Genomic DNA, 22,934 nt, shown 5'->3' with positions numbered 1-22,934 from the left:
CACAGACAGACGACGATACGAACTGAAGAAGAACAGAAGAAGAACTAGAAGTGTTAGTGACGAAGAAGCATGGTGGCAGGAAAGTACAAGGTGAGTGAAGTGAAGACCGAAGAAAAAGAACGAAATCGTCAAATCGAATCGAAATCAGTAAAACCATTGACTATATAACACTACTTATATAGTCAATGGTAAAACATGGTAAAACAAATCAGGCAGAGCTACAAGCTATGAGGTGCAGTCACGATTACTAGAAAAATACCGGTATGGATCATAAACATAAACAAAATGACGTTGTTGGTCCGAGTCCTATACTAATAGCATGAACATATGATTTGGCAGTTCCATTTGAGCAATGTTAAAATGTTTATTTTCGGGCCAAAAAAGTCATTTGTTTATGTTTATGATCCATACCGGTATTTACCCACGATGTTATTATAGTTAATTTCTTATTAATTTTGTTAACACTTCTGTGTATAATGTCTACATTGAACCAGAAATAAATGATTCTGTAATAAAAAAAGGGCCTATCGAAAATATACATTAAATTAGGAGGGCTCACTTACCGTACTTTACGGATCATGGTGCGTATGAGCCAAACGATTGGATTACTTTTTATTTCAGGAATAAGCTCGTGTATTATAAGAGCCAAATTACTGAATTTATACAAATTACAGGAAGAGGCTCGTATATGCTATACAAGCCTATTTCATTATAAATATCACAAAATATTGCTGAAGTTAACTATTAATAAATGGGATCAGGAGAAAATCGCAATATCAAAGCAGCAGTTAATATTAATCCATCTATAAATACCCGGGTTTTTAGCTGAGATATTATAGAGTTTACGATCAATTTTAACGTTTTAGCATAGATGAAGTAATATTTTAGTGTCATTTTAAAGAGCTCGCTCTGAAGTTGTGTGCCGTCATAGCCGTCCCTAGTACTCTCCCAAGAAATGTATACAATCTACTCCATTCATAATGATAAGAAACGTAGACCGTAGACCTATATTATTGCTATATGAATTAATTTTCCTTCGACAAATGAACAGTTTGCGTTTTCGGTCAGGTCGATCGGACAACGCAATCCTAGTGTGGCCCACACAAAACAGCTATTGTAAATAATGACAATAGCCATTATTTAAGAATTTATAGCAATTAATTAAGAACACTTATTTTTCTTTGAAAAGGACTTTTCATTGTAACAATAAAATACAAACTTTTAATAAAGTGGAACACTAGAGGTTTGTTACCAAAATACTCCTAAATACTGTACAGCTAATAGATATTGAGAAAATAAATTTCAGGGAGATTTCAAATAACTAATTGCATATACAGTACACTTTACAATTTGTATTGATTATAGTACTGGTTATACTATGATCCTTACCACTGACGAGATAATGTCATCCACTGTCTCGTGACGTTGTGATCATATGATAAAATTTGGGTGAGACCGAGGAAGGCCTACCTACCAGAAAGAAACCAAGTGTCAAATCGTTTTCCGAAATAGTACTAAGTTCCAAACAACTCTTTCAAAATGATGCAAGGATGTATGTTTAATGTAGACGGGGGATATTTAGAAGGACTCTGCAGAGGTTTTAAATGTGGAATATTGAAGCAGGCTGATTATTTGAACTTGGTGCAGTGCGAGACGCTTGAAGGTAAGAATTTGTCTTAGGCATAGGTAGTCGTTTAATGGTTTCCTTTACTTTTAATTATATACTAGCCTATGTGCTTAAACTATTACACTGTTAATTTATAAAAGGTCAGCAAAGGTAATATATCAAAATGAGGCTTAGGCCAATAGGCCGTAATAACGTTTCCTATTATACAACTAGGGTCTAGGGTAGGCCTAGCCTAGGTCTCGCAGCCTTGGTCTCCCTAGACTTGGGTTTCAATTCTCCCTAGACTAGTTTTGGGAACATAGTTTGGTGCACACTTTAAAACAACCTTCAAATCAAATCAAATCAAATCTTTATTTGCACAAAACATTTACATGATTACATTGTAACCTTAAATAGGTGCATCGTCAATACAATATTTTTTTAATTATCACATAGAGATAATACTCATTCAATACTAAATGAAACAAATGATATTTTAGTCAAGATGGCGTCTACCTGCAGAATCCCAGTATTCATTAAATTCTGAAACTTTGTACATGGACAAATCTATCAAAAACTGTTTTAGGAACCTTCTAAAATTAGTTAAGTTGAGATTTTTTACATGTTCAGGCAATCTGTTAATCATTCTTTTACTAACCTCTAAAGTTGAATTAATAGTTCTTTGAAAATTACATTGGTTGATTCTTAAATGATTTTTTTGTCTTGTTTCATAGTTATGAACAGAACTATTAGTTTTAAACTGATCTAAATTAATTAAAATATATACTAAACATTCAAAAACATACAAAGATGGAGCAGTCAATATCTTAAGTTTCCTAAAAAGTGGTTTACAATGAGATCTACGGTTAACATTTAAAATCAATCTTAATGCTCTCTTCTGCAACAATAACAGCTTTCTTATGTCACTATCACAGCCCCAAGCCAATATGCCATATGACAAATGACTCTGTATATTTGCAAAATAAATAGCAGATAAAACATCTAAACTAACAATTGACTTAAGTCTTCTAATAATAAAAGTAGCTTTGGAAATTTTATTGCACAGGTAACTTATGTGATTGTCCCATTTTACATTAGACTGTAAAAACACACCTAAAAACTTTACAACAGACAATTCATCATTACTATTTCCAAGACAAAATTCAAGACTCTGCGTTTTCTCTTTATTTAAACATAACATATTTGCAGCAGCCCAATCTTCAATTAGCCTATTCGAACTAAGAAACAGTTGATCAGCAAAATTTTTATCCTTACACTGAGTTTGCAAGGCCAGGTCATCTGCATACATATAAGGTGTTACATGATCATTTAACAGAGCAGCAGGTAAGTCATTTACATAAATAATGAAGATAGTAGGGCCTAAAATAGACCCTTGTGGCACACCAGTCGGAACTGGCAGGTAAGGTGAAAAACAGCCATTGTAGAGGACTGACTGATATCGCTGTGACAAGTATGAGTGTATCAATTTTACAGAGAGAGTGTCAAAACCATAAAAATAAAGCTTATTCAATATAACATCATGGTCTATGGTGTCAAAAGCTTTTGACATGTCATAGAAATGTCCACGCACAATTTCTCTAGCATCTAAACCAGATATACAATCTTTCGTAAAATTAACGATAGCATTACTTGTCCCTCTCTTCGCCCTAAAACCATACTGCATGTCAGAAAATAACTTATTACCCTCAAAATAAGATTTGACTTGAACATTTAACAAGAACTCAAAAACCTTAGATAAAGCTGGGATAATTGATATAGGGCGATAGCTGTCATAATTTTCTTTACAGCCTTTCTTAAACACAGGTATCACTTTTACAAACTTTAAACATTGTGGAACAACACCCTCATCAATACATGAACTAAACAAATATGAAAGCACTTCTACAATGTATGGTGCAGCAAGTTTTAAAATTAAAGAATTAATAAAATATACATCTAGACAGAGACTATCGCTTAACGAGTTAATTGCACTATATACATGTTCAACTGACACATTACAAAAGGTAAACTTATTCTGTACCCCATTTATATTGAGTTTATCCAGATAAAATTGTACACCTTTATTTGACTTAGGAACACTTAGGACAGTAGCTTTTACGGAGTTCATCAAATTGTCATTAAACTTTGAACAATCTAAGTTCAAATGGTTACCATCAGCTATTGGTTTCTCATTTTTGTTCAGGCCCTCATTTACAATAGACCAAATTTCCTTGGGTTTATTGCAGGCATTTTGCACTCTATTAGAATTATAGGCTAATTTTGCCTTTCTAACTGCTTTTTTATAATCACGCTTAAGCCTATTATAATTATCTCTATACTCTATGCACCCAGTTGTTTTAAAACGGTGATACATCAAAAGACACTTTTCTTTTAACACAGCTAAATCATTATTGAACCACTTAAATTTATTTTTTGACCTTTTACTAACAGCTTTTTTAAGCTTGACTGGGAAAGCTATATCAACAATGTTCATAAATGTCTCGAAGAAATATTCAAACTTTTCATCTAAGCTACTCAAACTGTACAAAAATAACCAATTAACCTTACTTAATAAGGTACTAAAATAAAATACATTTAAATCAGGTATAAGTCTAGTAATTGAGGGAGCACATTGTGCTTTTCTTTTAATAGTTCAAATAGTTTATTGCCATTAAGTATACATGTCATACAATAGGCCAGGTCAATGGAGATAATATACAATTCAAAGTACAATGTACAGAGTCAAGTGTAAATAGATGAACATACTATACTAATAAACTAATAATACTGGGTTTTTGTACAAAACTATTTGAGATGTATTGATAATGATGATAATAATACTGTTTATAGTTAAGCAAACAAGTTGGGTAAGTGCCTATAACAAAATAATTAAGGCTAAAATTGGCAGTGAGATACAGCTTAAAAGTAAATAACAATAAATTTTTAAATAAAGTTCACAGAAATAACATTATTATGAAAGACTATTATATCACAGTTCATGAAACCATTATTACATACTTTAGAAACAATACCCTACTTAACAATTAGAATTTTACAGAAAATCATCATGTTTGAAAGATAAAAATTCCTCGATAGAGTAGATAACCCTTCTGTTCAAAAAATCGGTCAATACATTTTTCAGTGACTTAATAGGCAAGTTGCGTACATTTTCAGGGAGGGCATTGAAAAGTTTAAGTTGTAAATATTTATAGCTGCGCTGTGTTGAGGCCAGTCTTAATGATGGTAACTCTAAATTATTCCTTAGTCTGGTGTAATGATTGTGAGTTAATGAGCGAGATGAGAATTGTTCAATATTTGTTTTTACAAAAATGATATTCTGCAAAATGTACATGTTCTATCTAAATTACTGCTTTCATTGACATCCAACTTAGCCCTAAGAATTAGAGCATGATGATCTGACACAACCATAGGCTCAACAAAAGCCTTATCAATCCTTTCAGGATGCACCGATACTGATATGTTATCAATGCAAGTTCCCCCTATTTCACCGCCAAAACTTGGTCTGGTAACCTCAAATATAGTATTCCTCAAATTAAAACTGATTAAGAGGTTATCAACAACATATTTTTTAATACTACTTGACAATATATCTACATTATAATCGGAACACAAAATTATTGAAGCATTGGACTTATTTCTACTACTTAAAAGACTTAAAATTCTGTACATACATTCCAAGAAACTTTCGAAGTTCGTCTCATCAGGTACTCGGTAGATCTCAATGCAGACAATGTTCATATCCTTAATAAAAATTGCCGCAACCTCACAGACATTTTTTATTGATAGGTCCACAAGATAAGTTAATTCTTCAGAAATAATATGCGACTTAACAAAAATAGCAGTTCCACCCCTATTTTCTAAAGGTCTAACATAGGAACTGGCAAGTGAAAAACCAGGTATGATTAAGTTAGAAAGGTTATCAAGGTTCCCAATCCAATGTTCACATATACATAGAACACTTAAATTGTATTTCTCATCCAAGTTTATTAATTCATCAATTTTACTAGTGCCGGTAACACCTTGAACATTCCAGTGAGCAACAGTAAACACTAGTCCCTTTATATGAGCAGTAGGCATATCTACGTTGCATCCATAGGTTGTTGGTTCTGATTTAAAAAACGGTTTTCACGAGTCCAAACACCAGACCTGTTTCTAGGTGTACGATACTTACCAATAACACAGCCTTCAGGCCATAAATTTGGGTGCATAAGTTCCTCACTCACATTACCAGGTACACCAAGTTTAAAAGAGCTATAAGTATTGTATCGTGTGTTCAACTTCTCACAAACATAGGAGTTTGAGTCAGTTAGGCCTAAGTCTATAAGGTACGATAGAATAGCATTACCTTCCACAGACGGGTCAAAACCAGATAAAAACAGCCAAAACAGTTTTTTAGCAGGCTTTAGTACAGTACCGTCAACTACCTGTTTGGTACCACGAACGACATTACTCTTCAAAACACTACTGTAGCTTGATTTAATATTTTTTTCTTCGGTAACGTTTACATTATGCACATTAGCTCGTACACTACCTGTAACAGAGTTCGGCCTACTTACCGTGTTGTTGTCCATAGTATTGGATGCTATAGGCCTATTAGGCCATGTCACCTGCTTGCGAGCATTAGTCCTATCAAAGTGACCTTGTTTGTTTTGCCTTCCTCTATTTCCTTTGTTCCAACCCATGTTAGAATTTGTGTATACTCTCCTACCTTTATCATTTACATCATGCTGGTTTCCCTGGGAAAAATTGGGTGTCATAAGCTTAGACCTATCTTGGGAAGTATTATGGCCATTCCCTGAGCTTTCAACCATTTCTACATTACAGCTACCAGGGTTATCTTCAACATGGTTATTTAGGCCTGAAACACTATGATTGTCTATAGGATTACTCAGAGTATCCTGTTTCCCGCCTATTTGCTCCTTTAACCCCACCAGTTCTCCTCCTAACCTCACATTTTCAAGTGATAACTCTTCAATCTTCTGATGTATCAAAACATTATCATTAGTTAATTCCTTGTTGAAATTTATTAACTTCTTTACCATTGTATTGAGGGTTATAAAATCCTCAAAGTCACAAACTTTATTTATTAACTTGTCAATTTTCCGTGAGCACAACATGCAATACCACTTTACCTTGTCATTTAATGAGTTTATACTGCCATACTCCTCATCTGAGATGCCGAGATGCCGACACACAAACAATGGTGCCATTTATTACAGAATCCTTCACATTGAATTGCATTATCACTGTCAACTACCATAATATTACAGCAAGGACATACATTATCCGTGTCACCTTCATCTCCCGCCATCTTGAACCTCAAACTTCAAATGAAAGAGATGTTTATGTAACTTAGGTACCTTCGATATTTTGATTTAACCTTGACTAAGTTACATTGTCTTTTTAAGAGCCATTTGAAAAGTTAGTAGGTACCTAGGCCTAGAGCCATAAAAAAAGTGTAAGATGTTTTAACACGTTCGCTGCTGACCTTCCGTGATCACAAACATCTTCGGCGATTCTCCCGCGAGTGGGGCGAATTAGAAATTTCTTCTTTGATTATGAATAGGCCTACATTAAGTTATGAACATCTTCTGAGATCACAGTGGCATTATGAATATCTTACACGATAACGGAGACATTATGTACAACTTCTGATATCACAGAGGCATTAAGTTATTAACATCCCCCATGATCACGGACACATAATGATCATCTCCCGCATTGGCAGCAAAATACTAAACATCTTTTGCAATAAGACCCTTTCGTCAAGGGGAGGGGTTGTGACCCCTAAAATCTCCCACTTTGTCTAAGCCACTGCCTAAAGCCTGCTCATAGGTGCCGGGAATTCTGGTTAAGTATGACGTTCTAAAATATTGAGATGATTTGATTGATGAATAGATAGTCTATGTGCCCCCGTTGATTGAAAAATGTGCTCATCAAACTGAGCCTGGCAGTTGTTCCTTCTGCCCGCGCATGCAGACTAAGGCTAGGGCCAGATTCATCTTACCTCATTGAATTTTTTCCACGGGCGTTACCCGTGGGTTTGAGAGATACGAGTAGGCCTAATAAAGTCGGTTAACACGTTTACCAGTCTCAGATCAACCAGATTTGCACGTGTATTCTCTACTAACATGCCACGGGCATTGCGGCTTATGGGAGTGAACACACTTATCTTATCATTCTGAATTTTTACACGGAAGTTCTAGTTTTAACGTAACTGATTTCCTGTGCAGTGAGCGCGAAGAGGGGGGGAGGTGAGGTTGCGGATCACGGACGGGACCGATGATTTAATTGCTAGTGTGCCATGCTCTATCAGTCACGCTGGTTAGCCCGAAAAACGTACCTATCTCATAAAAAGAGTACGGCCACAGTCAAACTCTTTTTACGTGTATCAGAAATACCAATCTCGCTGTTTAAATATTACAAACGTGTAGCCCCGGCCTAAAGCCCCGTTCACGTGGGGCGAGTTTACAAGCTACAAGCCGGATTTTTTACACACAGCTAGTAAAATAGCTCAGTGTGAACGCCGTACTCGCTCAAAAGCTGCTTGCAAAAAAGCTCTGGAAAAAGTTGACGCAGCCGCTACTTTACACGCCAACTCGCCAGCTTTTGAGCGAGTAGGCGTGTAAAGTAGCCCAGTGTGAACACAGTTGCTTGTGCTTGTGCGCATGTTATTCAAATATGTCGGAGGATTTAGTTCAAGCCAGCTACTAAGCTAGTGGAAAAACCATTGTGTGAACGACTACAAGCGCACTCGCCAACTCGCCGGCTTCTTACACGCCGGCAAGTAGCGCGTAAACGAGGCTTTAGCCTCTTTTGCTGCTGCACATTTTTGTTTTGTTTTTAACCTGCCCGACAAAATATTCGTTTGGTCTATTGATGTAGGCTACTATCCCCAAGTGCAGTGTGATGGGAAGTAGTGAATTAATTATGTTTTACTACTCTTGGTGTCAATAACTAAAACTTTGGCTTAATTTAGGCCTCCTGTTTATTAAAACAAAAAGGGAATTCGATCTGTTACCCTAATCTTTTGTGCTGTACACTCTTTGTTAGGTCAGATGTAACTTTGTAATTTACATTAGACAAATATATAGGCCTAGGCGTATAATAAATTAAACTTAATTTTTTTCATACAAATTTTATGCAGACTTAAAATTTTTTCAGACTTAAAACTTCATCTCCAAGGCACTGATTATGGCAGCTTTTTGGCGAACGAACCAAGCCCTCTTGCTGTCTCAGTTATTGATGACAAACTCCGTGAAAAACTTGTCATTGAGTTCCAGCATCTCCGCAATCATGCTGTTGAACCTCTCTCCACTTTTTTGGATTTCATCACGTAAGTAGTTATTTATTAGACATGTTTTAAATAGCCTACGATATAAACATCTTACAATTTTTTTAGTGGTGTATGAACCAGAAATTTTTGATCGAGCTGAGCTTGAGTAGTCCAACCAAGCTAACAAATTTGATCGATTCAAGCTTTGGTAAAAATTTACAACTCACATGTCACCCTTGGAAACACACTCCTGGAATTAAAAAGTGTATAAAATAAAGTCCTGGAGAATAATAAGTGTGGGAAAAGCAATTTTGGTCCCAAAAATGGACCAGAAAATACCTCCGCCGCAGCAAACCTGCCGACTAAGCAAATTTCCATTTGTCTGGATTGGCTTCATAGTAGGCAAGCAGCCGTCTCTATTTCACCCGCCAGTACAATACTCTAAACTGCTTACACATCAAGATCATACATCATGCATAGTAGATCCTGAAATTGCATCCTATTCAATATCATGGTGCCATCCTGAATTTACTATGCCATACATTGAAAGTGATTGCAGTGATAGTGAAGAGGAACTGTTGCTGTTATTCAATATGTCAAAGAACTAAATGAATCCATCTAATTAATTGAAGAAGAACAGAATTTGGCGAATTCCACCATCTAATGAATGACCTAATTGATTACGAAAAGTTTAGATCTTATTACAGCCTGAAGGGTGACGGTGACAGCTCAGGGCGCTAGTGCACATTTGTGATTTCACCTTTCGGTGACACGAACGATGCGTAGCTAGATGCCATAGCGGTAGCGACGTCACTCACTTGTTATTACGGCAGTGAATATGCTTATTTAAATAACATTTAGAGCTACGTCAGCAACTTCTTCTTAAGTCATCTGCTGAGGCCGGTGTGATAGTCCTTTGAACAATTTCAGGTACCCAACAAACTATGTGTAAGGAAATATATTAGGGTAACAAAAAATATGCAAACAAATTAAAAACCCACTTATAGGTTTTGGTTTTATAAAATAACTTTTTTGTGGGTTATATTTATAGAGGGAGTCAAATATTTTGCACTGAAATACTGCTGGCCCAGCCTTTTATAATGTTAATGTGACCCTTGTTAAAAAAAAGTTATAGACCTCTGGTGTAGACGTCAACATCGTCTCCGGAGATCGCCTTAGTTTTATCCTCATCATCTGCTATTACCGCGAAAGTATGATATTTTTACCGTGTGATGTCTGCAGACTCATTTTGTGATCCCGATTGTAAAAGCTCGGCTTGAGCTTGATATTTTGATTTGGCATTCGATCTCTCAAGCTTGTAGGCTAGGCTTGATTCATCTCAAAAATTCAGCTGCTCGTACTCCTCTAGTTTAGATGTACAATTTTAAATCTTGATGGTTTTACCCAAGTAGCAAAGTTTATTGTGACGTGTATAGGTAAACCGTTTAGAAAGCGTCCTCCTCGTAGCATTGGTGCGAGAGAGAGATACCGAGCTGTGGGAGTGAGACAGACTATGGCTCTTCCCCCACTCCGCTGCCGCCAACCCCCAACCTTCCCGAACACCGCGCAGTGATACAACACAACGCAACACAAACACAACCCTGCAGAGTGCAGTGTACTCGCGTACTGCTACCGGACCGGCACCTCGCTCTCGTTGAATACAATAATACAATAATTATTTCCTTTTGAACTACAATAATTCTTTGGGACTAAGTCCATCGTTAGGTAACACAATTAAATATAAATAGCTTAAGAACACTAATATAATAGAATAGACTAATGATTCTCACGGACTACCTTTATAGATATATTTGTTGATCAGTTATTGGAAGAACTTAAGCTTTGATAAATGTGAACCATATGTACAGTATGCATCATATTGAATGATATTGATACAAATTAATTTGTATAATTTTCAGTTTGAGAATAAAATAAACGACATACCTTAATTAATAGTGGAAACCAAATGTCGACGATCTAAATATTATCTCTATTCCGAATCGGTAATGAAATCACTGATATCACTGTCATCCTCAGATTCATTTTGGTTTACTGAAATTATCAGTCTGTCGATTTCATTGTCTATTATATGGTCTTTTTCCCAGTAATCTTGTTCGACCTTTTTGACATGTTCACAACATTTCTTCCATTCTTCTGCAGTGTATGACGTAAACAGACTGTCACAAAGTCTCATTTTTTGGTCCAATGTCTTTGCAGCTACATCTTTAGCAACCTGTATAAATAAATACTTTTTAAATCCCATACGAACACGTAATTTCTTTACATTTTACGTTGGTTTTTATACTGTTACAATTATATATATTAAGCCTACACGTACTATAATTATTAATTATACTAAATACTATAACTTGTTATTATAATTCAAACCAATTATGTTTTATAATGCTATATTAATATAGGAATTCCCGTAAAAGGTTATGTGTAGTTGGCTTAATTCTGTTGTGTTAAAAAGTACTTTAAAAAAAAATATTAAACGCACTCCACCTATTTTCATATTGCCTCTTCCTCGACAACCGGATTGGAGTTATGAAAATAATTTTAATACACTTATAAAATATATGACAATAATAAAACATAAATTAAGCCTACCTGTCCTTTTATAGCTCCCCATACCAACTCAATGGGGTTGAGGTCGGGGTGATATGGTGGCAGTCGCAGCACTTGATGTCCAAAATTGTTAATAAGCTGGTCTATTTTGTACACCGGCTCCCTCTGGACGTTTTGCACCAACATCAAAAGTTCTACTTTGGTAAAATTTTCGTCATAGTCAATGTTGTGTTTATGAAGCCAGTCTTGAATGTTCTTCTTCAAAGAACCACTTGTTGGTTTTTTGTCTTCCTCTACGCAATGGTATTTTGCATTGTCCATCACTATAACGCTTGGTTCTTCAAGATTCGGCAACAGTTGTTTTTCAAGCCATTTATTGAAATTTTCATAGTTCATGGACTCATGATAATCGCCTGTTTTTTGATGTGCTTTGAAAATTGCCAAACTGTCCCTTACAAATCCATTTTCACCGCCACCGTGTGCAATTATCAGCCGTTCGCCTTTCCCAACAGCCTTGGTTACGCCGGGTTCCTCAGGACTTTGCCAACATTTACTTACTGTATGGTTCGCATTAACGTAAGTCTCGTCGATGTAAACAATTGGAAAGCCTTCTGATCTACATTTCTTAATTTTTTTCAAATATCGAATTCGCCAATCAACGGTTTAAGGGATTTCTACCAATAGTTTTCTTCTAGACTGGCATCTAACCCATTTAAAGCCCAATTGTTTTAACACATATATTAAGTACGTCCTTCCACATGTTAAAATGTCTGCTTCCTCAAGAGCTGAAATGAGTGTCTTCACAGTAGGCAATTCTTTTTTTAAGATGTACATTTCCTGTATTTTCCTTCTAATAGCGGCTTTAGTAAAATCATCAACTTCAATTCTTTTTTTTCTTTCAGTCTTTTTGCCTGTAGGTGTAGAAAAGGTCAACTGTCCTCGGATTTCAATCGCTCTTTTTCCCTCACGAATAATTTGTTTTACGAGGGTTTGCCCAATACCTGTAGCTGTTGATGTTTCCTCGGCCAAATTAAATGTCAAATCATGTTCTTTCCTCATTCCTTTCAAGTGTTCTGCAACTTTATACACAATTTCTCTTGCCTGCTCTCCAAGAGGTCGACCAGATACAGAAGAAGATTTTGATGTCGCCATTACGTTTGTCAACAAACACAGGTCATATACCAATCTACCACAATTTCAAAAAACGATTTACTATTAAATAGCTACCGTAACTATAAAATAACTGAACAAAACTATCCCTACCTACTAAACTATCACTAACTATCACTAAATATTAACAATTATAAACGTTGTTGCAACTTTCAACAAAATGAAGGGGGAAATCTCGAGACATAAAAAGAGAGTCCGCGTGGAGGATTCAGCGCAGGGTCGTACTGACTCGTCACAACAATGCTTGTCAACAGATGTTAAATCACGATTATTAAAACAGAAACGGTATGTACCATAACTAATGATGTCACTAGCGCAAGGGCGGTCCTAGACATATATTTTGGGGGGGGTCACCGGGGGGCCTGGGGCATATCGCATACCCCCCAGTAAAGGAGGGGGGTCCGGGGGTTCCCCCCCGGGAAAAAATTGGAAATAATGTGCTAAAATGAGTGGTTTTTAAGCTATTTTGAGGACCTAGTTTAATGTGTTCAAGCTAGCCAGTTTATTTAAAGGTCAAAGAAATGTCTAAAAATAAACTTGTATAATGTCATGTTTTTGCATTATTGAGACTTGTGGTTTTAATATCAAAGGAATACCGCAACATTACAACAAATTCAAGCATTATTGATTTACGAAAACACCCTTTCAACTGGTGCCGATGTGCATGCTAAACAGAAAATGTCCAAAATCAGACCAAGATTTCGAAAAAGAACTTATTTTATCTAAGAAGTGTTTAAGAACTTGCACCAAACACGACTGCATTATACCTGCCCTAAGCAACAGTTAACCTGCACACAGTACACTACCCAACTAACGTTACGTTGCGTCGGCGTCCCGTCACTGCTACCATTGACTTTATATCTACACAAGACGTATGTAGATTTAGAGTCAATGCTGCTAACGCCTGAAGAATTGGTTCTCAGTGTTCTCATTTTTTTCTATGCCAGTGCCAGTGGCATTTTACAAGGGGTCAACGTGAGGATAAAGTTTTTGTACAATGTTTTTGTGGTTGTGCCGGGAATTAAATCCGTCCCTTCCGCATCTAAGTCTGAGACACTACCATTTTGTTGTTGTTTTGTGGCTAGCAACATGCCAATTGGATTGTGTTATTCTTAAATATGATATCAGGTGCTCTAAATATGAATACTATTTAATATTGAAAGTTTTGAAATTTGCTACGGTTATCATTGAATTACATTACTGTAATTACAAATTCCTAACGCTGAACTCAGATAAATTAATACCGGTATTCAACTACCTTTCAAACTTTGACTATTGATACAACTTCTTTTCTTTATCCAATACCCAATTCAAGTTTTCAATCATCTGGGTTAAAAATGAATTATAACATTTAAAATCCCGAAAAATTAAATAAGAAGAAGAATGCAGCCGAACGTCGAACATCAGCATCGGACACTGCCGTTGCCATGGCTGAAAGCGTCCGTTGTCAGCCGATCTTCCCTACTTTTCATAACGTACAAAAACATAATCAGACTTGAACGATCCCAAGTTTTAGGTTAGACTTTGTAATTAGTCCTTTCGTTCGCTACAAGTGTAAAGACTACAACGAATTTCAATTTGGTAAAACGATTTGCAATAAAAATTATTAATGTTTCCCTGGTATAATAGTTTATGTATATAAAAAATATTTTGGGGGGGGGGTCATGACCCCCCTGACCCCCCCCCCTGGGACCGCCCTTGCACTAGCGTAAACACAATTGAGCATTACCATTGACTATACATTACCATTGACCTGTTGGTATATTAGTCAATGGCATTACTTAAACGGAACTGTGAATACAGTTATATAGTTATTGTTGCGAATTTCCCATATAGGGCTTTCCTCTGCAATGATCACATTTCCATCTTTCCTAGTAAAAATTGTAGCACTTCGGCTAACATCCTCGTTCATCTTTGGTAGGAATGTGAATCTTGTAGGCCTAGGTGTTCTTCATTATACAGGCTAATAACGATAGTAAATTCTTAAAAAATATTATCTTTATTTCTTTTACTCGGTGGCGTTCTATGACTTTTATGTTTCATGGGTTCTTTCAGTGATTAATTTCTAAAGATTTAGTTTTTTGTAGGACGCATTTCTTTGAATTGCAGCTTAAATATTAACAGCAATTAAATTATACAGCTGATCGAAATGTAAACTAGGGTTGCTTTCAGATAGGTGAAAGCCAGTTATATGGTGCAACACAAATAAACAACTCGATCACCTACTTATAACCTACACTTTACCTCCCTAATCTAACTTTACTTCAAAACTTTTAATGTAGTCATGAATACTCATAAACCCCGACCTACCTTCCCCACATGCCTAAATTAGATCAGTGTTCAATCTGCGTTTTATTAATAAGTGTAATATAGCTGACTGCACCGTCGATGTAATTCAACATAATATAACCTGTGATGTATTATCGGATTAAATATCGATTTCGATGCGGTTCGATATATCGCTTATTAAGTCCTGATTTCTAACATTTGCTGTTTCTGATCAGCTGGCAACACAAATAGGTTCCCAAGAAAGTAGTCACTGGTCCGTATCCTTCCGCTCCTTGTTTATGCTCCGCGCATTGAGAAAGTAGTTCCGTATATTTTCTCGATTTTCAGTGAATTCCGCGCCTTAAAAAAGTGTTTTAACGGCATTTTCTTGTTTATTTAAATCATAGGAATGGTTTAAAAACGTTTAAAAGAAAAGTCTAGAAAGTTTGGAAATACCTTATGATTCCCTTGTTTACATTTTTCTTGTAAACAAAAAACTGTCATATGGCTACTTTAATCCCATAAGCCTAATGTTAAAATTTGAAAAAAATAGATCCTGCAGTGTGAAAACGGACGTTGGCGGAGAGGGGGAACATACCCTCCCTCAACGTTACCTCCCCTACATGCGCTAAAAATTTCGCGCAGGTCGTTTTCTAAACGGTTTACCTATAGTAAAAGATTGGTTATGTTACAGGTACAGTTACATGATTGACAACATCATTCTGCTGATTACTGGGACGCTGCATCAGAGGCCCATCTCTGAGCTGATACCCAAGTGCCATCCGTTAGGCAGCTTTGAGCAGATGGAGGCCATTCACGTGGCGGCTACTCCAGCCGAGCTGTACAACGCCGTCTTGGTGGACACTCCTCTTGGTAGGCACTCTTGACTCTGCTTTTCATAATCATTATCATTACAATAAGACAACAATGTCACGTATAACTAAAAGTCGTTGACCCAAGGGTTGGCAGGCTATTATTCACAGGTGATAGATATTGCCTTCATCATATTACTGCTACTTAACTGAATGAACTTACATTTTCTTTAAAACACACTTAAATGAAATAAAGCATTGCAATATCGTGGTAGCCTATCTTTATAAATGTATTGGTTTTACACAATAACTATACCGGTTATATAATACAGTAGGTACACTTCTTATTAATCAGAGAGTTTCTTGGGACTGGGACTACCTCTTGGATAACATGGCGGTCACTTAGATTTCTAGGTTAGGGGTTACCCATCCATTAGGAAGACAAATACTTGTAAAAAATCTTATACTATAATAAGAGGAAGATTTGTGTGCACAATGATCTCAAAAACGCACCAACGATATCCTCTTTTAGTTATTAAAAATATCTTAGTTTTAGGCTATAAATTATGTCTATACTAGGTTCTGTTGTGGGAAAACTAGTGTTCTGTTAAAAAAATTCAAATGCAAATTTTTTTACATTCCTTATGGGTTGAAAAATTTTTTAAAGAATGTAAATTAAACTAGAAAATTAATAAATACGGTACAAAAGAAAAAGCCATTTAGATGAACACCATTGAATGTAATCAGGGTGTATACCAACCGGGAAAACCGGGGAAAAACATTGAATTTGAAGTAACCTGGAAAACTGGGAGAAAATACAGGGGCTTCAGAGCCACTCCGGAATATTTATTTCGTCCACTAATAACTGTGTGATTGTGTTTCCCAGGCCTACAAGCTCGAGAGATTATACACAAATTCGGAAAATTGAGCTCGAGCTGAACTTTTACTATCGCGATTGTAAAATGTGTCCGTATTATTAGTACAGTTTAGAAGATTTTTAGTAATTTCAATTTAAAAAAATATTTTGTAGTAAATGTTTCTTATTGCTAATGTAACCATAGACAATAGACTTTACCACTATTCATGTACAAAAATTGTGTAGGTACTGATATGATGAATAAAGACTTTTGAATCCTGCAAAGTTTGCACAATCAAAAAATTCACATTTCTGCTGCGGTCTGGGAAGACTAAGATGATGTTTTCATGACTGCGGGAGGCGACAATAATGTATACAAACCAAAGGAAATATTGATATTCAGGATTTTGCTGGATGGCGGATGATGATGATAACGTTTCTGTGACCGCGGGAGACTATGATGATGACCACATGACCACACCACGGAAGGTATTCAGGATTATGCCGCCGATGATAATGTTTCTGTGAACGATGGAGATATTTAGGATTTTGTAGTGATGGCGGATAAGGATGATAAAGTTGTTGTAACCGAGGGAGACTATGATGATGACCAAATGATTACACCACGGGAGGTATTCAGGATTATGCCGCCGATGATAATGTTTCTGTGAACGATGGAGGTATTAAGGATTTTGTAGTGATGGCGGATAAGGATGATAAAGTTGTTGTAACCGAGGGAGACTATGATGATGACCACACCACGGAAGGTAATCAGGATTATGCCGATGATAATATTTTTGTGAACGATGGAGATATTTAGGATTTTGCAGTGATTGTGGATGAGGATGATAACATTTCCGTGACCGCGGGAGGCGACAATAATTTATACAAAACACGGGAGATATTCAGGATTTTGCAGTGATGGCGGATAAGATGAAAAAGTTTTTGTGACTAGCTCAATGATTTAGATCAGTACTATATTTCGGTGGCTCAGACAAACTATGACGATTTTTATTTAAACACTATTGAAAAATTTTACATAAGATTGAATGTCTAGTTGTGTAAATAGTCAAAGGTAATACTCATTAGTACTCACCCTTTGAATTGCTGCCTATTTTGTTTACCAACTAACACATTAGGCCTTACTTCTAATTGCTCCTTTTGTATGGTGTACTTAAATATTGTAAATTTAGAATTTTTACTGTTAGGCCTATTTCTTCAACTTGCAGTAAAACAGCTTCATACTGAGACGAAGCCTATGAATAATGATGATTTATTTATTTTATTTACAGCTCCATTTTTCGTGGACTGTATCAGTGAGCAGGATTTGGATGAGATGAACATTGAAATCATCAGGAACACCTTGTATAAGGCGTACCTGGAGGCGTTCTATGAATTCTGCAAGAAGCTGGGTGGCACCACCGCAGATGCCATGTGCGAGATATTAGCAGTGAGTTGGTGTAATTTCTTGGCTTAAGTTATTAAATAGATCTTGTGAAATATTGTGTTGTGATTAGCTGTCAACAGTTTTACCCCTTATTAACCTGGATGGCAACCGAAGTCTCTGGATTCCTAGAAAAGGCCAGTTCAACTAGCACATTTTAAAATCTAGGGTAGATAGACCGGTCAACGTCTTTTTAGGTTCAGACAAAGAAATTTCATGTGACCAGCAGATAATCCAGAGTCTGTTAAGATAGACTTTATTTTGTAAATCACATGATTCTTGTTACCCCTTTTTGGATCACATGACTAAAAAAAACAGGGCAATCAAACTTTGTTTCGAGCTAGGGTTTATCACCTTACTCCAGCTCTTCATGCTCTTCCCTCTCATTTGTTGTCCCAGAGGTCCCAGTCCAGATTTGGTCTTCCTACTGCATCCAGCTCTTTCTGTAGGTTGTGAGCTAACCACTGTCTCTTCCTTTTTATCGTTCACTGGAAGAAAAATTATCTCTAGGTCATAATTTCACCCAAGTGTATGCAAATTGTTATTGAATGTATTGAATATATCTTGTTGGTTGAAATATTTATGTCTCAGTTATTGTAGTATTATGAATTAAAGGCCAGTTAAGCCTAAATCAACAGTCTCACATATCCCATCCATATTATTTAGTAATTTTTTCCTATCTGTAAAAATTTTGTTTCATGCTTAAAATACGTTTCACCAATTGGTCTAGACTTATTAAAAAATTAAAAAAAGTAACTGTTTCCACGCACTGATCCACTAATTGCTGTAACTGCTGCATTATTTATAGTGTAATACATTAGTTCATTCTGCTTTGACAGTTTGAGGCAGACAGGAGGGCAATCATCATTACCATCAACTCGTTCGGAACCGAGCTGACAAAGGATGACCGAGCCAAGCTGTACCCTCGCTGTGGGAAATTAAACCCTGATGGATTGGCAGCCCTGGCTCGTGCCGACGACTACGAACAAGTCAAGCAAGTCGCTGAATACTATGCAGTGAGTATCACCTCAACAAACTTTATGGGTGGATGGGATCAACAGTTTTTAAATTTGTGATTGGATAACAAAGTGGTATATAGGTCTACAGGGTGTTGAAAAAGTCTTAACACACTTCAAAATAAATTAAATGGCATAAGATAACATTTTGAAACTTCAACATATCATGATGACTTTTCTAGCTTTTTGCAAGAAATCAAAATATTTTGCTGATTATACACAGTTGATTATCTATAGGTAACATTAATCTTCGTAAGAACGTCTTTTTCTTCAATTATATCTTTAACCGATGTAAAAGGAGTGTTTTTCTAAAAGAATAAAAAATTTAAAAAATGTAAAAAAAATTGAAAACAAGGAAAAAAGGCAAAAAAAAATATTTTGGACAAAAGTACTGCATAGGTAAACTATTTACAACATTCTATATGCGTCTGGGCAGGGTTAATCCTTCTTTCATAACATCATCTTACAATTCAATCGTATGTGGAACATGGTCATGAAATGGTTTGATAACACTAATAGATTTAAAACACAATGTTGAATTGAAATTTAATGTTTTTTTTGTTCATTTGTGTTTCCTATGGCAATGGACTTTTTTTTAATTTTAAAAGGAAATATTGTGAAAGGTATTCATTGACTCTGACTTTTCAGGAGTATAGCGCCTTGTTTGAAGGAGCTGGCAACAACCCTGGGGAAAAGACTTTGGAGGATCGGTTCTTTGAGCATGAGGTAAGTGAAGAACATGATTATTTTGGTTACAGACTTATTGTACTTCTACTTCTCCATTTCTGGAGGAACTTTAAAATATTTAGAATACCAATGGAAATTACAAGGTACATTCACTATAGTGATTGGCGAGACTAGATTTTTCACTTCGAGACAAGATTCTTTTAATTACCGCGGGACAGGATTTTTTTTCAGGACGAGATTAATGGAAGGTTATAAACAAATTAATATCTACTTTTTTATATGTTCAGAAATATTTACACGATTTTAGCCTACTCTGTTTTTAAGGTAGATATTAACTAGTGATGGTCGAATCCAGGAATTTGGAATCTGAATCCTAAAAAAATTGAATCTCAAATCTTCAAATCTCAGTTTTGATTGCATTTTTGGGTAAAGGCTATATTGTAATTAAATATTTTAGTTGGAAAACTATAGCACAACGATTTGTAACAATTCTGATTTAGAATATCACATTCTTCAAACATTCTGGTTAGACACACACCTTTCTAGGATTTTCAATACTCTGTTTCTCTAGGAACCCATGTTTTCAACTTAGGTTTGCTAATTATGGTGATTTCTATTGCGATGTAAGTTAGTATATTTCTTTTATGCAAAGACTCAACCAATTAATGTAAAGACTTGACAATTCATTGCCTAACTGAACATATACTTATCTTGGAACTAAGATAAACTTCTTAGAAAAGAAGATATAATTTTAGAGATTCCTAGGGGAAAAATATGATAAGTAATTAGAAAATTAGAATAAAGCTAACTCATTTTAGAAAAAGTCAAGGTAGGCCACTGGTGGACAACGTATTGTGTGTTCTGTGTCTTATTTGTCTATTAAGTTATGGTCTACCTGGGATTTTTTCTCAGATAAACTAGTAACCGTACTATCCTTTTATTCTAAAATCTACAATCTTAGCCTTGAGTCTTTCCTTAAACATGCCATTTAATTAGTTTACTGTTAGTATAGATTTTTTACCGTGTTTTTTTATGCAGGTGCACCTGAACGTGTATGCGTTCCTGCAGCAGTTCCACTTTGGAGTGTTCTTCTCCTACCTGAAGCTAAAGGAGCAAGAATGTCGTAACATTGTGTGGATCGCCGAGTGTGTCGCACAGAAACACCGGGCCAAGATCGACAACTACATCCCCATATTCTAATTGGTATACTCTGTGTAATACACTGTGATAGTGTTCTTTAAAGTACGACCCCTCCAAATTTGAGTTAAAATCTTTCAAAAAAATTCAATAATTTGTATTGACCACTTTGGGTGGGTTCACATAATTTTCAAAATGAAAAGCTTTGTTTTGCTCCAAAGTTGATTTAATTTACATAAACACTTCCTATATAAATAATGTGTATTGCTTCGGTTTCTATTTGTTAACATTTTCCCAAGGGAAAATACATAATATCCCTAAAAAATTATCCACACATCAATGTTGATTGGCTTCTTAGTGTTTTTAATGTATTATTATCAATGGGGTGTAGAATGGTATTTTAGTCCTGTAACAGAACAAAAATCTTGGAGTGCTGATGAAGATTGGATAGTCCTTTATAAGGCCAAGCGCTTGGGTCTCATTTTAACATTCCACTCTTGTGTTTTAATTTTCAATAATATAAAATAGACAATATAAATATTGCACGTTATTGTTATTAACAGTTTTGATTGGGCATAATATAAAATGATTAAACCTTTTTCATTTAACTGCTCAAAAGGTTAGTCAGTTAAAATGTAAATTTTAGATCCAGAATAGTCAAAAATATATATTGGTGTATAGGAGAAATGAGTGTTAAATACGGATATTGTTTAATAGCTTTGTTAGATTTCTCAGTAGCCAATTGTACAGCAAGTATCCCAATAGAAAATATAACAGTATTGTTGTAATTAAGATATTATTTGTTGGTTCTTTTATTATTTTGTTGAATTTATATTTGTAAAAAATCTTGTCCTGTGTAAATTAGGTGACTAAAACTTACCTTCAAATTGAATCCTGTTATCACTTGGTTGCTTTGATCATCCCCTCTGTCTTGTGAATAAATAGGTTACAAATAAAGTTATAACAATGTTAAATTATTGAATCTTAATTATTATTTTAACCCTTGATGTTTTATATTCATTAAAGAATAGACATCCTTGTTAATACTAATTGGACCTATTGTGCTGGAAAATAATATTGGCCTGATGAAATGTTACTTTATTGTTGAACAGTGCACAGTTGATGAACGCAAATGCAGGGTGAGATACCTTGTATAGCTTTGTTATTGTTGCTTTGTATTATCTATCTGATGATAATGTAAACAAATCCTTACTTCAATAGGATAAAGTGAAACTTAAAAGGACACTGGGATAGAGCCCCAAAAAACTGTACTTTTCTTTTGATGACACATCTACAGACGAAGACATTTCATTAGACAGCTGTAGGGGTGTGCACCAAGATGTAGTTATTAAAAATAATGTTTTACTTTTTCAAATGAGAATTTAGTAAATTAAAAGAATGATACTGTTTCACCTCATTTTGGCTACTATAAGAGAAATATAAATTAGAGATTTAAGAGAATTTTTTGAAATTTTACTCTTGGCGTTTTTTCTCCAAGCCTACTCATTTAGGAGCTACAATATGTTTGACATTGGAAAAGGTGGCTTGTTGTGTCATTTTGCCAGATAAACATGCAATATGGGACGTAATAAGGTGCACACTTTGATAAAATCTTTTATGAAACCTCATTAATGCTCCTATCAATCGAAATAGTTATTTGTGCAACTAGGGAGCAAAGTGAGCAATTGCCTCACTCGAGAGAAATCCTTACTAACAAGCCGTAGGCGAGTGAGGAATGGTTTCTCCAGTGAGGCCTTTGCACTTTGCACTCGAGTTGCACATTATATTTTTCCTACAGTTACCATAAAACAAATAAATTGGTAAAGAAACGTGCCTTTACGTTGCAAATCTGGAATGAGACAAAGTAATTAGAGTGAGACAATGTTAACATTGTCTCACTGATGAGCGGATTGGCCACTTAGCTTTCTCAAATCAGTGAGAGAACATATACATTGTTAGGTAACTGTAGGAAAATTAATTTTACGCCACACTACACTGTTATAATAAACTTTCCACACAAGGATTTAGTCCGGAAAACAGCTGTTTGCTTCATCAAATGGAGGTTTACTACAT

The 22,934-nt window shown here is 35.5% G+C and overlaps 1 protein-coding gene across 1 annotated transcript; it reads left to right on the top strand.

The window, feature by feature from the left end:
* The first annotated feature begins 1,460 nt into the window (after window positions 1-1,460).
* Window positions 1,461-21,835, top strand: LOC128999865 (V-type proton ATPase subunit d). The gene is made up of 7 exons (XM_054426590.1): window positions 1,461-1,663; window positions 8,792-8,963; window positions 15,604-15,782; window positions 17,870-18,027; window positions 18,861-19,037; window positions 19,686-19,763; window positions 20,763-21,835. The coding sequence occupies exons 1-7, from the start codon at window positions 1,540-1,542 to the stop codon at window positions 20,922-20,924; spliced, it is 1,050 nt and encodes a 349-aa protein (XP_054282565.1). The 5' UTR covers window positions 1,461-1,539; the 3' UTR covers window positions 20,925-21,835.
* Window positions 21,836-22,934: the final 1,099 nt, after the last annotated feature.

This window comes from Macrosteles quadrilineatus, unplaced genomic scaffold (genome assembly GCF_028750875.1).
Source record: "Macrosteles quadrilineatus isolate MER2022 unplaced genomic scaffold, UCM_ALF_1.0 Scaffold_8__2_contigs__length_117827958, whole genome shotgun sequence".
Classification (NCBI taxonomy): domain Eukaryota; kingdom Metazoa; phylum Arthropoda; class Insecta; order Hemiptera; family Cicadellidae; genus Macrosteles; species Macrosteles quadrilineatus.
This window is presented reverse-complemented; position numbering and strand designations above follow the sequence as displayed.

What these genes read in the sequence shown, in the direction of transcription:
- LOC128999865 (XM_054426590.1), top strand. Translation starts at nt 1,540, where the DNA reads ATGATGCAAGGATGTATGTTTAATGTAGACGGGGGATATTTAGAAGGA. An exon ending in AAGTCGCTGAATACTATGCA is followed by an intron (nt 19,038 to 19,685) that starts GTGAGTATCACC and finishes CTGACTTTTCAG; the next exon opens with GAGTATAGCGCCTTGTTTGA. An exon ending in ATCGGTTCTTTGAGCATGAG is followed by an intron (nt 19,764 to 20,762) that starts GTAAGTGAAGAA and finishes TTTTTTATGCAG; the next exon opens with GTGCACCTGAACGTGTATGC.